Source organism: Haliotis asinina, chromosome 3, assembly GCF_037392515.1.
Source record: "Haliotis asinina isolate JCU_RB_2024 chromosome 3, JCU_Hal_asi_v2, whole genome shotgun sequence".
NCBI lineage: Eukaryota > Metazoa > Mollusca > Gastropoda > Lepetellida > Haliotidae > Haliotis > Haliotis asinina.
In genome coordinates, this window is record NC_090282.1 from 21,826,119 (window position 1) to 21,842,706 (window position 16,588).

Below are 16,588 nucleotides of genomic sequence, written 5' to 3' on the forward strand. Positions count from 1 at the left end.
GGAAGTAATTGCTGCCAACGGTGGCCATACAAAATACTTACCAAACTTCTTACTTTGTCGCCGTCTTGTGGACTCAAGTAAACGGAAACACAATAAGGCTACTGTTGTGCTAGCGAACAATGTCTGTAAACTCACCTCTCTACCATTGAAATTACTTGACATATATTGCTCGCGAACTAACATAATAGATTCTGAAAATGGCCAACTCTTTTGAAGAGTGTAGTAGTATATGCTTGTTGCTGTGTGCTGCCACCAGAGATCTGGATCACGCAGCTCTATGTATAACTCCGGTAAATGGATCAGATGGCACTCGAGTTTCTCTCTCTGAATTCCATCAATAAACCCTGTCTGTATGACCTTGGGGTATGACCTTCGGGTACCCATTCATAACTACTGAAGAATATTTATACTGCCTGTGGTTTTAGGTTTTAGGTTTAGGATGGGACCGAAACCATCAAAACTAGAAATTAAGCTGTAAGCCAACCAGTCAGTCGTCATTAGCCATCGACTTCTGTGCCATGTAGTCATCAACTACCGACTTTTGCACCATGTAGTCATCAACTACCGACTTTTGTACCATGTAGTCATCAACTACCGACTTCTGCACCATGTAGTCATCAACTACCGACTTTTGCACCATGTAGTCATCAACTACCGACTTTTGTACCATGTAGTCATCAACTACCGACTTCTGCACCATGTAGCCATTAAACATCGACCTCTGTACCATGTAGCCATCAACTACCGACTTCTGCACCGTGTAGCCATTAAACATCGACCTCTGTACCATGTAGCCATCAACTACCGACTTCTGCACCGTGTATCCATTAAACATCGACCTCTGTACCATGTAGCCATCAACTACCGACTTCTGCACCGTGTAGCCATTAAACATCGACCTCTGTACCATGTAGCCATCAACTACCGACTTCTGCACCGTGTAGCCATTAAACATCGACCTCTGTACCATGTAGCCATCAACTACCGACTTCTGCACCGTGTAGCCATTAAACATCGACTCCTGTAACATGTAGTCATCAACTACCGACTCCTGTACCATGAAGCCATCAACTACCGACTTTTGCACCATGTAGTCATCAACTACCGACTTTTGCACCATGTAGTCATCAACTACCGATATTTGCACCATGAAGCCATCAACTACCGACTTTTGCACCATGTAGTCATCAACTATCGACTTCTGTACCATGTAGTCATCAACTATCGACCTCTGTACCATGTAGTCATCAACTACCGACTCCTGTACCATGAAGCCATCAACTACCGACATTTGCACCATGAAGCCATCAACTACCGACTTTTGCACCATGTAGTCATCAACTATCGACTTTTGCACCATGTAGTCATCAACTACCGACATTTGCACCATGAAGCCATCAACTACCGACTTTTGCACCATGTAGTCATCAACTACCGACTCCTGCACCATGCAGCCATCAACTACCGACTTTTGCACCATGTAGTCATAAACTATCGACTTTTGTACCATGTAGTCATCAACTATCGACTTTTGTACCATGTAGTCATCAACTACCGACTTTTGTACCATGTAGTCATCAACTACCGACTTTTGTACCATGTAGTCATCAACTACCTGCTTCTGTACCATATAGCCATCAACTATCGACTTCTGTACCATGTAGTCATCAACTACCGACTTTTGTACCATGTAGTCATGAACTACTGACTTTTGTATCATGTAGTCATCAACTACCTACTTCTGCACCATGTAGTCATCAACTACAGAGACTTGAGAGTTACGTATGTTCTGTAGTCGGCTGCAACCAACAGGTCTTTGTCGCAGGCGGCTATGACACTAAACATCACGAACCATCCATGCCCTCCAGAGATAGGGCAACCGATAATGAAACATCTTTACTCATGCAACAGCCAACTTTATTACCTGAATCCACAAGTACTAGCTTATTCAGTAATAACGGTAAACGAAACTCAAACTGAAAAAGTCGATATGTTTAAACAAGTGTCATTCAATCGTCTAAGATACCTTATTTCACAACAGTAAAGTTCCCATCTTGACATTCACAGAGCGGCCACGTGTTACCAGGAAGAGAATAAAGTTTCAGGTTTTACGATTTGTGCCTTTCACAATGTTTACAAACTCCGCACACCGCTTGTCTCCTTCTGTTACATGCTTGTCAGTGTATCTCCTGGCAAGACTTCACATAACTCATACATTACAACAGTGTTTTATATCTACCAGACGTCTAGACAAATTCTAGCAATCTCGTGTGATTTATCGCCGCCATCTGCAATGCAAACGTCATTTTAACCCTTCCTTCTGGAGCAGAAGACACCTATTCAATAAAGTCAATCAGTAAAACCCGGTACTTAATATCTTATAGGTATAGATGTAGTTCTAGACTTGACATTGATTCACACGTTGTTTATTGCATCCAGAAATAGTGACCCTTTTCATGCCTTATTGGAGATAATTCGAAAACGAGGCTTGAGGGTCTTAACGTCATGTTTGCATTAACTGACAAGAGCGACAAGCTGACATTTTCTAACACTAAAAAACATACGAATGGTTTAGTTTTGCAAGTATCTCTTAAACTTTCAGTCTTGTAGAACATTGCAGGAGCTAGAACGGGATCCCGTCTAATAATCTGAAAGGGGAAATGGGTGGCCCAGCAGTCAAGAGCGCTCGTACTGTGCAGAGTTGTGTCCCTTTACTATGACAGAAATCCCTCTTCTCAGTCCGAATTTTCTCGTGTGAAAGTGGAAGGAGACACTACAAACAAGTATGGTTACACTGAATTCCAATTCCTTGTTCCATACGAAAATGGAATTTAGAACTTAATCATAAAAGTAACGTTTTAAAAACGTCGTAGCATGCTTTAATCAGCATGTCCTTAAATAGACAGCCTGCCCCTGTTTGCAGAGGTCGTGCAATGATTTACAATTCATCTGGCTCACTGGTTACACCTGTTGTGTTCTTTGCAACGTACAATATTACTGATATAACAGCAAGTCCGGACCAGACCGCTAACCTTTCCTAGCTACCGTGCCTCGTTTACAGATTTCCAAGATTTCCCTTTGTCAGAGCACGACGTGTTTGCACGGATTAGAAGGAGCATAGTGTTGCAATATACAAGTGATTAGATTTATTAAATAATGCCAATTAATATTATATATCCAGCTGCATGAGTTGGTCTCAAAATTCTGGAGACCCGCGAAGATCCGTGGTAGAAACTATGCTTGTCGTTAAGGTGACTATGTTTGTCGTTACCATTACTTCCTCAATCTCACAAATAGCATCATTCCTGCTTGACAACGGTACATGAATCTGTATCGAAACGTCGCAGTCACGCAATAAAGAAGTTGTTATCAATACCAAGTTGTGATATTTGTACACCTCAACTTCCAAAATTCCACTCAAACAAACAATGACCATATTGATATGTTATCGATAACACTAATATAGATCAGGATATTTGTTGGAGATTAACTTGGCTTTACATGAATTTCGAAAAGACACATAATAACAGACCTCTGGCCAACTCTTGTAAGTACTTCACTTGATGCAAGTGTTGTCACTCGAGACCAGCGATGTATTTTGTTGTTGAGGGACTCAAAGATAATCAAACCCACATTTTGTTTCCCTTTAATTAAAGAATATCTCTTACTGGGATACAAATTGATCCCACCTTGGGTAGGGAACATAACAAGGACATTCGAATGATAATTTAATTTCAGTTTAACCCTTATGAAAACACCGGTATGCTTTATATCTTCAAAGAATTAGACATACGTTTGAAGTTACTAATGATAAAGTTATCTTTACGGTGTCACATATACTCACGCACAAAAGAAAGTATGCGCATGGAATCGGATACAGTTACAAACGCTAAAAGTCACATGCAACCCAAAAACAAACTTAATTAAAAACACACTAACCGCTTATTCATGACACATAATATACATTGCTGATTGTAAAAAATAAATAAACAAAATTATTGGCGAACAATCGCGAATGAAACGTGCAATGTTTTGTGCTTGAGTTACTTCCCACGAAACGAAGCACCCGGGAGACGGAACCCGGTCGGAGCGGGTGGGTGTGCATTCCAGTCTTACGAAGATTTTTCTTTGGCTGGTTAGTTGCCTATACCCAGAAGACATTGTGCATATACAGAGGTGATCAGTTTGATTGGCATTTAAGAAATTTGGTGAGCAATAAGAAAGTAAGAATTTTTTATGGGTAACAACTTCTTTTTTTGCCTATGATGCGTTTCGCTATGGATTCATATACTGTTGTCAAGCAAAAGTGATAACGGTATAAGAATTATGACAATCCTTACCGAAACGTCGTATCATAAAAGAAGTAGTTGACCATAAATAATGTTTATCTAAATGTTGGGTTTTGTAAATACATGCATTTGAGTTTGATCCAATCAACAAATACAGAAATAGTGAACTACTGCGTGGGTGGAAAATGTCGGTCGTAAGTCTACAAGGCAGAACTTGAAACTGATATTTGAGTTTGCACCGGTTTCTGGCCAATCCTGTCATCTGGGAAAATGGGTGCAGTTTGTTTGCAACCCACAGATATAATATCATGTCATGTGTACAAGTATCACACCTGCCTGTCTCTGTAATTACAATACTTGACAGAGGCAGAACACAGGTGCACGAGCCATAAATCAGTGCACTATGTTTATGGCTTATAGCTTGATAGGTGTTAAGTCAATGATTGAAGTTTTATATAGTTGTCAATAAAACAGACATTGAATTTTGCCAGTGACAGTGACAGCTTGTCACAATCAACATGTTTCCATAGACATGTATGAAAGCTGAGATATTTTTTAGCAATGAAATAAATAGTATTTCTTATACTACACTTTCTTGAAAAATTGGTTTGCAAATCTGCATGTATGGGACGTGTGTATATTTATCATTGCAAGCCCGTGATGCTTGTAAGAACATCTTTCGTTCTCCAACTTAGCGATAATCCTTGCACGCATCACTAACCGTGTTTTACCGAGTCGCCTTCCCTGTTCAAGCCGCGCGAACCTAATTACTAGGAAATGGGGAAACACAGCTGGTGAAACCAATTTTTCCCCCAGCGCTGGGGAAAAATTAGAGAATCGTTTTAATAGAGATTTCGCGGGCTTTTTTCAACGCGTTACTTTTCAACTTCAGCTCATTGTTAAATCGACCACTGCATGTTTATGTATGTTCCCCATGATTGTTATATCGACATAAGTATACACACGTGACGCGGGTGGTGCTGCATGTCATGACATCTGAGGAACCTACCACCGTGCAGCTGAGAATTAATGATTACTGCCGTGAGGGAGACACAGGGATGGAGACAGAGACAGAAAACGAGAGTGGGGGGAGACAGAGAACGAGAGAGGAGAGAGAGGTAGAGACAGAGAACGAGAGAGGAGACAGAGAACGAGAGAGGAGAGAGACAGAGGGAAAGACAGGGAACGAGAGAGGAGAGAGACAGAGGGAGAGACAGAGAACGAGAGAGAAGAGAGACAGGTAGAGACAGAGAACGAGAGAGGAGAGAGACAGAACGAGAGAGGAGAGAGACAGAGAGAGACAGAACGAGAGCGGGAAAGGAGAGACAGAACGTGAGAGGAGAGACAGAGCGAGAGCGGGGGGAGAGACAGAGAGCAAGAGAGGAGAGGCAGAGGAGAGACAGAACGGGATGAGGGAGAGAGTAGGGACAGAGAGTGGAAAAGAAACGCTGATCACCTTTTCTTCTTCTTAAAAGTTGCATTTCTATATTCGTATATCTGCTTTTTAATTAATTGCTTTGTTATAGCCATAAATATCTATAAACACAACACCCAAAGTCGCTAACGGTCGCTACAGTATCGACTGTAAGAGATACTAAACATCTCCCTCACACATCTATGCACCATCAACGTGATCGTATACCTTATGAAGATCCCGGATGGTCGCTTGTGATCACGTGGCGTCCAAAATGTCAGCAAGCAGAAAATTAGATTTCGCTTTGACGCAAGTGATAGTTTTTAAATCATCATCGTCGAGGTTCTTTTTTAAGAAATAATTGCGGACAAAAGGAGAAGGACAAATTTCTTTTTTACAATTCCCGCCTAGTTCCATTTCCGTTTTGTTTCAATGTCAGTGATGGAAGCACGACTGACAGGCTTGAAGTTTTTATCACAGTTATCTTGGGGCGAAATCTCCATGTTTTCACGCTATCAGTGATAATTTTGTTTTCACTTTAAACAGTTTCGACATTACTGTGGATAGCGACGGCAGATCAAAACTGGCATAGCTGTCGTTAGCTGAAAATCGAAGAGAAAAAACAGATCTGTTGAAAGAGACATTCCTAAGATCGGAAAATTTGGAGATCTCGCGCGGCAGATCAAAGCCATCGTACGCGTTTGCATTGATCATGTACATGTCTGTGATGCAAGTTGATATTTAAAGGTTCCAGATAGGATTAGAAATAGATTCGGCATGTTTATTTTCTTTACAACAGAAAACGAAACACATTAACTTACTGCACTAATCTGAAAGCCCAAAGTTAGGATACACACTGGTTGGAAGCTGAAATGAAAACGGAGCTGATGATTAAAGCGTCCAGCCATAAAGCTGAAGACCCTGTTCGATTCCCAACATGGGTGCGACGTTTGAAGACGTGTCCCCAGTCTTACTGGAATATTAACATATGTCATATTTGGGATTTCACTTTCTTAGTAAAGTACAAATTCTAGTACTTTTTTCGGTTGAGTCCCATCCGGGATTCGAACCCGCACCCTCAGAGTCAGGCACCTAATCGCCAGCACACAAAGTCAGCCGCCTAGCCCGCTCAGCCACCGCGACTTCCACAAAAATGAAAGTCGGACAACTGGTAGTCTAGACTGTTTACTTTGTGTACCCCTCTGATGAGTGTAAATTGGCACGGCTCCCACGGCCGAAAGCTATGATTACACGATGCCATTTAGAAAGTGGTCAAATGCAACATATGTCATATTTGGGATTTCACTTTCTTAGTAAAGTACAAATTCTAGTACTTTTTTCGGTTGAGTCCCATCCGGGATTCGAACCCGCACCCTCAGAGTCGCATTTCATATTTGGGATTTCACTTTCTTAGTAAATATGACATATGTTGCATTTGACCACTTTCTAAATGGCATCGTGTAATCATAGCTTTCGGCCGTGGGAGCCGTGCCAATTTACACTCATCAGAGGGGTACACAAAGTACGCAGTCTAGACTACCAGTTGTCCGACTTTCATTTTTGTGGAAGTCGCAGTGGCTGAGCGGGCTAGGCGGCTGACTTTGTGTGCTGGCGATTAGGTGCCTGACTCTGAGGGTGCGGGTTCGAATCCCGGATGGGACTCAACCGAAAAAAGTACTAGAATTTGTACATTACTAAGAAAGTGAACTCCCAAATATGACATATGTTGCATTTGACCACTTTCTAAATGGCATCGTGTAATCATTACTGGAATATTGATCAAAAAGTAGCGACAAATTATTCTCACTAACTGAAATGAGAACGTGCAAAAACTGATGATGATAATACTGTTAAATCACGTGTCAAGCGCAATTTTCAAGGTGAAACCTTCCTTTCTCCCGAAGCCGTGAAGATCTGGATTAGAATTGAATCTTCAGCAACCCCTGCTTGGCGTAAGAGGTGACTAACGGGGTCGCTCACTTGGGTGATACCAGCGTGCGAAATAGCTACTGGCCCACTGGCCCACTGGCCCACTGGCCCATGGCTAGTAAATTCCAGTCGTGCCATTAAATCTGCACATTGACTGGCCTGCCCGCGAATCAAATTTGTAAATTTATCACTCTCTTCGACTCCTTGAGTTACTTTTACGACACTTAAAATGCTAAATATGTTTTCTTCACACTGCAGCTTAAATCCGTGTCACAAAGACAATAATTTATTTTCATCTATTTTCACAATCTTGTGCTTAGTTTCCACATTCAAATACACATACATTCATGTTACGGGGTAGTGAATTGTTTGTTGCGTAGTAACTTTCAGATATAACTAGTCCGACTGGCTAGCATAATTTAAAATCTATTTCTCACACTGGATGACACATTCCATCGTATTCTAATTGTGTGCATCGATGCTCAGCCTGTTGATCACTGGATTCTCTGGTCCAGATTCAACTATTTACAGGCTGCCGCCATATAGCTGGAATATTTATGATTTCGACGTTAAACAACAAACCAACTGTTATCCGGTATCTCTCCACTGCGATGAACGCTACCACGTGTGAGGTATACAAACATGGGAAACAATGTATGAAGCCATGAAGATTTCGAGTCTTTTGCTTACACATTCCATATTCTTTCAGCTCCCTGGGGATAATACAACCGATTTGCCCGTGAAGGCTGGAAGATCACTATCCCATCCTAACAGTTCCCTATTCACTAATGGGCGAGGAATAGTTAAAACAAAATCACTTGTGGAGTGAAACGTTCCGCGCGCTACATGTGCTGCAGCATGGAGTAGCGAGTTTATATTTAAGCCGCTTTTAGCAAAATTCCAGCAATATCGCGACACCAGAAATGAGTCTCACAAATTGTGCCCATTGGGACAAATAGTACGACCACCGAACGCCATAACCACAAGGCTACCCAACCGCCCAGCAGCGTGACATAGAACTGAAGTCCTCGAAATTCACGCTGCCATAAGGTTACCCATCCAACTACTCTCCGCCACCAACATGGCCGCAGATCGGTTTATATAGGCGACGTGTGCGTCGGAGGAAGGACCAGGTGCCAGTGCTTATCTGTTTCATCAAATCAGGAACTGATTTGCTACTGATAAGGTTCTTCCCAGTGTATCTGACAAAAGCGAATTTACGCCAAATTCATTTTTTTTGTACAATATAAATAGTCTACATATTGCTCACTCGTTCACTCGTGAAGATCCGGGTTAGAACTGATCTTCAGGAACCCATGCTTGTCGTAGAAGACGACTAACGGGATCGGGAGGTCAGCCTCGCTGACTTGGCTGACACATGTCATCGTATTCCATTGGTGTGGATCGATGTTCATGCTGTTAGTCACTGGATTGGCTGGTCCAAACTCGATTATTTACAGGCTGTCGTCATATAGTTTGAATATTACTGAATGGGGCGTGAAGCGACACATGCTCATTCACTCATTCACTCGTTCACTACAGTGCGCCTCCCCAAAATACTTCTTCCCTTCCTCCCTCCTTCCGTTCTTCACACACATGCTATATAGAATTCGCCCAAATACTCCCATACGTCATTCACTCACTCACTCTCCCACTTACTCATTCACACACGCACGCACGCACAGTCGCGCGCGCGCGCATACACACACACATACACACACATACATTTTCTCTCTGTTGTCAGGCATTCATCAACATTGGGTAAATATCTGAAATATGATGAAGATGTTTAGTTCCTTTTGCATAAAACATACCTGTGCGTCTTGTATCATTAAAAAAAATAAAAACGATTACAGCCTGCCGGATTTCTTCTTTCCCCCTACCTAGGTCACCGTGACATGTTACACAACTTTATTACGTCAGGTGTCGAGAACGGCTGAAAGTCACCTTTCATTGTTAAGTAATCTTTACAGATTTACGTGCTGTCTGTAAAGTGCTGAGACACCCCCGTGAAAAGATTACACATATGACAAACTTAATCATGTATTTAAGGTGAACGAGTTCATATTTGAAATGGGTTAACATGGGTTGTCTTACAACTGGTATTGAATGCTACCATCTCCTGCAAAATGAAGGTGCTTATTTTTTTTTTAGAATACCGATTCTTGTCACAGACAGTTTAGTTCAGCTGGGTAATCGTGATTCCGTTGTCAACGGTGTCACACTGACGACATCGAATCTGGGTTGTTTCTCCATATCTAATTATAGATTCATTGTTTTCTCCTCCTTGTGACTTACTCTTTTAGTCATTTCACGAACTCACCCCACCCCTCTTCCCCTAATCTCTCCCTCACTCTCTCCCTACTTCACCCAATTAGTTATTTTCTCTTTCATTCATTCACCCTGATACTCCCACCCTTTCTCGAATGCACTACCTCCCTCGTTCTGTCTCTCCCCTCTTCCTCATTCTCTTCCTCTGTTTCTCCTGTGTCGCTCCCTCTATCGTTTTGTTTCTTTGTCTCTCTCTATTTTGTTAGGGTTAAGAATTTGCCGTGACAAAGGGTGTAAGAAATCCCCTGTGAACCAGCAAAACAGAACAAAGACAAGTCTGAAACATCCAATTATTGTATTAAACAAAGTGAGCAAGTTATACAAAGTCACAAGTCAATTTCACAATACCGATTTCAAATACAATACAAGTGAGACAAAATCTAAGGCAATGGGTCACAAAATACAATACAGCAAACTCACCAAAGTCTTAGTGCGAGAGAGAAACAGTTATGCAGTAACACAGCGAGAGGTCTGACGGCGACTATGAACATTCAGGCGTTGACGGATGTGTTGGCGTTGATGTACATACTCCAGTGAATGTGTGTGTATATGTATAAATCGGTATTGTATGTATGTATGTGTGTGAGTATGTGTGTGTGTGTGTGTGTGTGTGTGTGTGTGTGTGTGTGTGTGTGTGTGTGTGTGTGTGTGTGTGTGTGTGTGTGTGAGTAATTATCCTGAAAGTTCGAGCACATACGACCATCGCCACTAACATGGAGAGCTCTAGAATAATCTCCCGTAAGTAAACAAATAGAAAGTCAAGAGCAGATAACTCCAACTTCCGGAATACCTGCTGGAATATTGCTAAACGGCGTAAAACTAAACTCACTCACGAACTCACTCTCAAGTGCAGTACATCACGCCAAAAAAACGCGTCTCCGTCCCTTGGCAGTGCATCGATATGTCTTCCCCTACTGACACACATGTCATCTGGAGCACGATTCATCATCGTCTGTATCATTATCTGCTGTGATCAGAACTGGGTGAAACAAGCCGGATATACCTCAGAGGCCTACATAGCCAAGGACAGTCAGGCAGCGAGTGCACAGACCCTCGTGTGTGTGGTTGTGTGTTGTCATATTTGTGGGGAATGACGAGGTGGGAATTTAGGGGGAAGACAAAGAATTCTGCAAATCCCAAACAACATGTCGAATATAGAGAGTGGATAAATATGAAAGGAAACTGTAATATAAACATTGATCATGAAACTGTCAAATGCACGTGACCATCATATAATGATCGCAACGAGCCTAATTTTATTCTTTGTTTCAGAGGGGCGGTGGGGTAGCCTAGAGGTTAAAGCGTCCACCCGTCACTCTCGTCAAAATCCGGGATCGATTCTCCACATGGGTACAATGTGTTAAGCCCATTTCTGGTGTCCCCCGCCGTGATATTGCTGGAATATTGCTAAAAGCGACTTAAAAACATATTCATTCATGATCTCTTGGTTTCGAAAGACCTGGTAAACCCTTGTAATAGATCATTTCCATAATTAGAACTCCGCGTGTATGTAAATCGATATCTGTCAACATCATCATCAACAACAACAACAACAACAAACAACTACATCGTCGTCGTCATCATCGTTATATCATTGGCGTTATGATAATTTGATCCAGGTGTGTAGCAAACCATTTTTTCGTGTATGTATCTGGCTTATATAATTGTAAGCCAGATGGGTTGCAAAGTAAATATTTAGTATTGAGGGCTTGCCCAGCTTTCGCAGCAAATATCATGTGTAAGCTCGGGCGTTTTCTGTAATGATAACTGAGCTCCTGTCAATGTCTACAGTTTTGAATTCTGGCAAAGACAATCTGCTTGCAACCTCACTGATGTGAGCACGCGTCAACTTAGGCTCACAAGAGTTATTTCCCTTCCTTAAGATTTGTCTCCTTTGGAAGAGAACTAAACGATGTGTTGTTGTCTCCAATAGTCTTATCAGAAAAAGAAATTTACAGCACATGCGAATTAAGGTCGCTGAGCAGGTACCTCAACCCTTCCCTGGTGCCTGAGTATTTGTATTACATGCAGTTGTTAAGTAATAAAACGTTTTTCAATTTACGAAGTGAAAAGTCTGAAATATTTTCAAACGAAATGAGCGCTGGATCGAATGAGAAGTCTTTCTTTGAACCACAGGGTATTATTATATAGTATTATGCCACAAAGTATAGTCAAACGTACACTTTGACCAGTCACTGAAAGCTGGGGTCAGTACTATGGTCCACCCACAGGGATTCTACTGTTCGAATATAATGTGTCTGGTATGAATGATTCAGGGTGATATGTTGAATTGTAGCTCATTCATGATATATCTCAAACACCACCGGGGTATGTCTCACACCTCACCCGGTGTATGTCTCACACCTCACCCGGTGTATGTCTCACACCTCACCAGGAATATGCCCCACACCACTCCAGGAACATGTCTCTCATCTCCCCTGAAGTATGTCTTACACCTCACCAGGAGTATGCCCACACATCACCAGCAGTATGTCTCACACCTCACCCGGTGTATCTCTCACAACTCACTAGGAATATGCCTCACACCTCACCAGGAATATGTCTCTCATCTCCCCTGAAGTATGTCTTACACCTCACCAGGAGTATGCCCACACATCACCAGCAGTATGTCTCACACCTCACCCGGTGTATCTCTCACAACTCACTAGGAATATGCCTCACACCTCACCAGGAATATGTCTCTCATCTCCCCTGAAGTATGTCTTACACCTCACCAGGAGTATGCCCACACATCACCAGCAGTATGTCTCACACCTCACCCGGTGTATCTCTCACAACTCACTAGGAATATGTCTCACACCTCACCAGCAGTATGTCTCTCACCTCACCAGACGTATGTCTTACATCTCACCAGGAGTATGTCTTACATCTCACCAGGAGTATGTCTCACATCTCACCAGGAGTATATCTCACACCGTACCGCTCGTATATCTTACACCTCATCAGGATTATATCTCACACCTCACCAGGAGTTTATCTCAAACTTCACCTGGTGTATATGTCACACCTCCTTAAGAAACTGTCAAACCTCACATAGTGGATATCTCACTCCTCACCAGGAGTATGTCTCACACCTCACAGAGCGTATATCTCACGCCTCACGAAGTATGTCTCACACCTCACCAGGAGTATGTCTCACACGTCACCAAGCGTATATTTCACACCTCACCAGGAGTATATCTCACACCACACCAGCAGTATGTCTCACAACTCACCAGCAGTATGTCTCACACCTCACCAGGAGTATATCTCACGCCTCACGAAGTATGTCTCACACCTCACCAGGAGTATGTCTCACGCCTCACGAAGTATGTCTCACACCACACCAGGAGTATGTCTCACGCCTCACGAAGTATGCCTCACACCTCACCAGGAGTATGTCTCACGCCTCACGAAGTATGTCTCACACCTCACCAGGAGTATGCCTCACATCTCACCAGGAGTATGTCTTTCACCTCACCAGGAGTATATCTCACGCCTCACGAACTATGTCTCACAACTCACTACGAGTAAGCCTCACACGTTTCGTTCATGGAAACACAATAAACAATAAGTTGTCATCCACAAAGTTGTGTGTATTATTTCTTGTTTAATGTGTTAAGCGACAATTCCATGTAGATTCTTACATCGAAACGTCGCTTAGTGCATAACCAAGAAGTTGTCACCCAGTCTGGTGACGATTCATATATCCAAACGTCAACCCAATAAACAAGAGGTTGTCACCCAGTCTGGTGACGATTCATATATCCAAACGTCAACCCAATAAACAAGAGCTTGTCGTCCATAAAGTTGTATGTTTCACTTGAAAACGATGTAAGACTTTAAGGAAACACACCAAGCAAGAAGTTCTCACACATAAAGTTATTTGTTTCATCATTGAAACTTGTGAAAACGAAAACGCCGAACTCCCCATTCCCAAACATTTTAAAGCTGTATACGTTAATAAACTCTACGTGACCACATACAGGTGTATAGACCCTACCTTAGCACAATGTCCTTTTCTAACACTGATACACGCCTATAGTACTAGGGTAGGGTCCACACACCTACACGTCTTTCTGAGACTGTTTCTAATCGATACACGCCCCTATGTATGTGACTCCTCCACGCTTGAGAATGTCGTTTAACGGCGCAAATGGGACATCAAAAGAAGCGGTAGTAAAATATATTCTAAGCCGCCCTATCTTACACATTGGTTACACCGTTATCAGCGAGAAGTCGTCGAATAACATCGCCATTCCGTTCTAATAGGTGTACATAATCATGGATTCGTGATGTGATAGTAACATCTATAGTGTTTGTTTTACGCCTGCTTGTTAACGAGGCAGCAAGTAACGTGCTGTCTTTGTGATCCGTAAATATTACCGTATATGGGCCAGACAATCCAGTGATTGACATCATGCATGGAGATGACATGCAATGACGTAATCAGCCGTGTTGTCACGATTGGGTGATTGTGTACATATTGACTTACGACACAGACAGCGTGTTCTAGTCAAAGGAACAACTCACTCACTCACTCACTTACTCAACTCACTCACTGAAGAGGGGCAACACACACACCACCACCACCACCACACCACACCACACCACACCACACCACACCACACCACACCACACCACACCACACCACACCACACCACACCACACCACACCACACCACACCACACCACACGTCCTCCTCTGGATCCGAAGCGGATTATGACTTACAACTATCGGTATATACACATCAGTTTCCCCAAGAATGAAACTCACATTATGACTCACTGGCGGATCCAAAGGGAGTGGGGGTTCGAAGACCACTTTGAAGTTAACATTGGCTTAGTTAAGGGGAGCCCACCCACCCTATCCTTCACCTCCTTTAAAAACTCCTGGATCACCCTTTGCGATGCATAGTTTAAAAATGTTTAAACACACATATTATTTTTTGGTTTGATTGTTACGATTATCTTGGCCATGCAACTGCTACCCATTCCTTCATCCCCATCCTTCATCTCAAAATTAGGCGAAGAAACCATGATTGCATCACAGTGACAGGTCACGTGATGCAGTTTATGAAAGCCCCCCTCTACTGTCATGAAGTAAGGCATTCTCGAACTGGCAAGTCACGTGATGCAGTTTATGAAATCCCCCCTCTACTGTCATGAAGTAAGGCATTCTCGAACTGGCAAGTCCAAAATAGACGCGATCGATAAACAGTTCAGTGATGGGTACAGCAGAACATTTTGCTATTGCATTTGACAAACAAATTTCATTACAAATTCTTTTCATCCATTTTTTGTATAACAGACTGAATAAAATCGATAAAATTGTTGATTATTTTCCAGTTCGTTTTTACCAAACTTCATTTAATTCGAGCGCCGATTCATATGGCGACAGCAATTACTGGCAGTGAGGTAATTATGTGAGATGCGTCCCTGACTTCCAATAACTCCGACTCAACACACTAGGTCATGTAAACGTAATGACAAGCTCTGATTATGGTATTCATGTACAGCGTATTCATGGGAATCGGTTTTTACTCACACAAGGAAGGAATCCATAGAATAATGCACATGACTGAAGTAAGAGGGTGTGGAAAACCTGACGTGGCCATTTGGGTAGTCTATTTCCTATATACGCCACTCATGTAATGTGCTTATGCTATTCTGGGGATATATGAACTGATTGTAGGAGAATAATGTGAATAATGCTTTAGTAATATGATCAATATGGGAGGAATCTGAGGTGAGGTGAAATTTGGTTTAACATCGTATTTGAGAACATTTGGTTCATATCTGATATGCAAGCGTGTGTATGTGTGGCTGCCCAAGCGTAAACTGTTTCTATAGTACTAGCTCACTGAGGTACTATACTGCAGTTAAGCATGAACACCCCACTCATTAACATTATATTGACTCCGAGCCAAAGAGTCCTTATTGTAGCCATTAATGCAGAACGCCAGGCAGGGACCAGAAAGTACCACATTTAGCGTCATTTGGTATGACGCGGCCAGATATCGAACCCGCGACCTTCCGCTCTTTGGGCGGACGCTCTACCTACTTCACCAGGTGGGAAAGTGACCTTATCATGCGACAGTCATCATCTAATATATATGTTTATCAGTGCTTTGTTCAGTCCCTATCACAACAGACTGCAGATGACATGGAAAAACAGTGGTGGATATTATGAGCAAACACCCACTCCCACCCCCTGGGTACAATGGCCCACAACAATCAGCAGTTGTTCAGTGTTCTTTCAGTATGTCATCAGACCCTTGAAGGTCAAGATTAGAATTGATCTTAAGCCACTCATAGGAGGTGACAAACGGGATCTGGTGGCCACATGTCATCGTGTTCCAAGAGCGTAGGTGTCATTGGCAGGCCCAATATAGAAACATTAGTTAGTCACATGCCTGCCTGTCTACCCTTTGGCCAAACAGTCTGAAGAAGTACCTTTGCTCTGGTCAACACATTCACACTCATCGGCTGTCCGCTGTCGGTCCTAGGGAGTACTCACTTAAGTTCAGGGAACTTCATGTGTTTTTGTACATAATACAACCAGAATCTACATGCATAACCTTATTCAGAACATAACCAATCCACACCGCAAGAAAAACACACGC

At 42.5% G+C, this 16,588-nt stretch overlaps 1 protein-coding gene across 1 annotated transcript; it reads right to left on the reverse strand.

Annotated features, from left to right (window-relative positions):
• Positions 1 to 487: 487 nt before the first annotated feature.
• On the reverse strand, positions 488 to 1,690 carry LOC137278756 (glutamine-rich protein 2-like). The gene has a single exon (XM_067811269.1). The coding sequence runs from the start codon at positions 1,688 to 1,690 to the stop codon at positions 488 to 490; it is 1,203 nt and encodes a 400-aa protein (XP_067667370.1).
• Between the last annotated feature and the right edge of the window lie 14,898 nt (positions 1,691 to 16,588).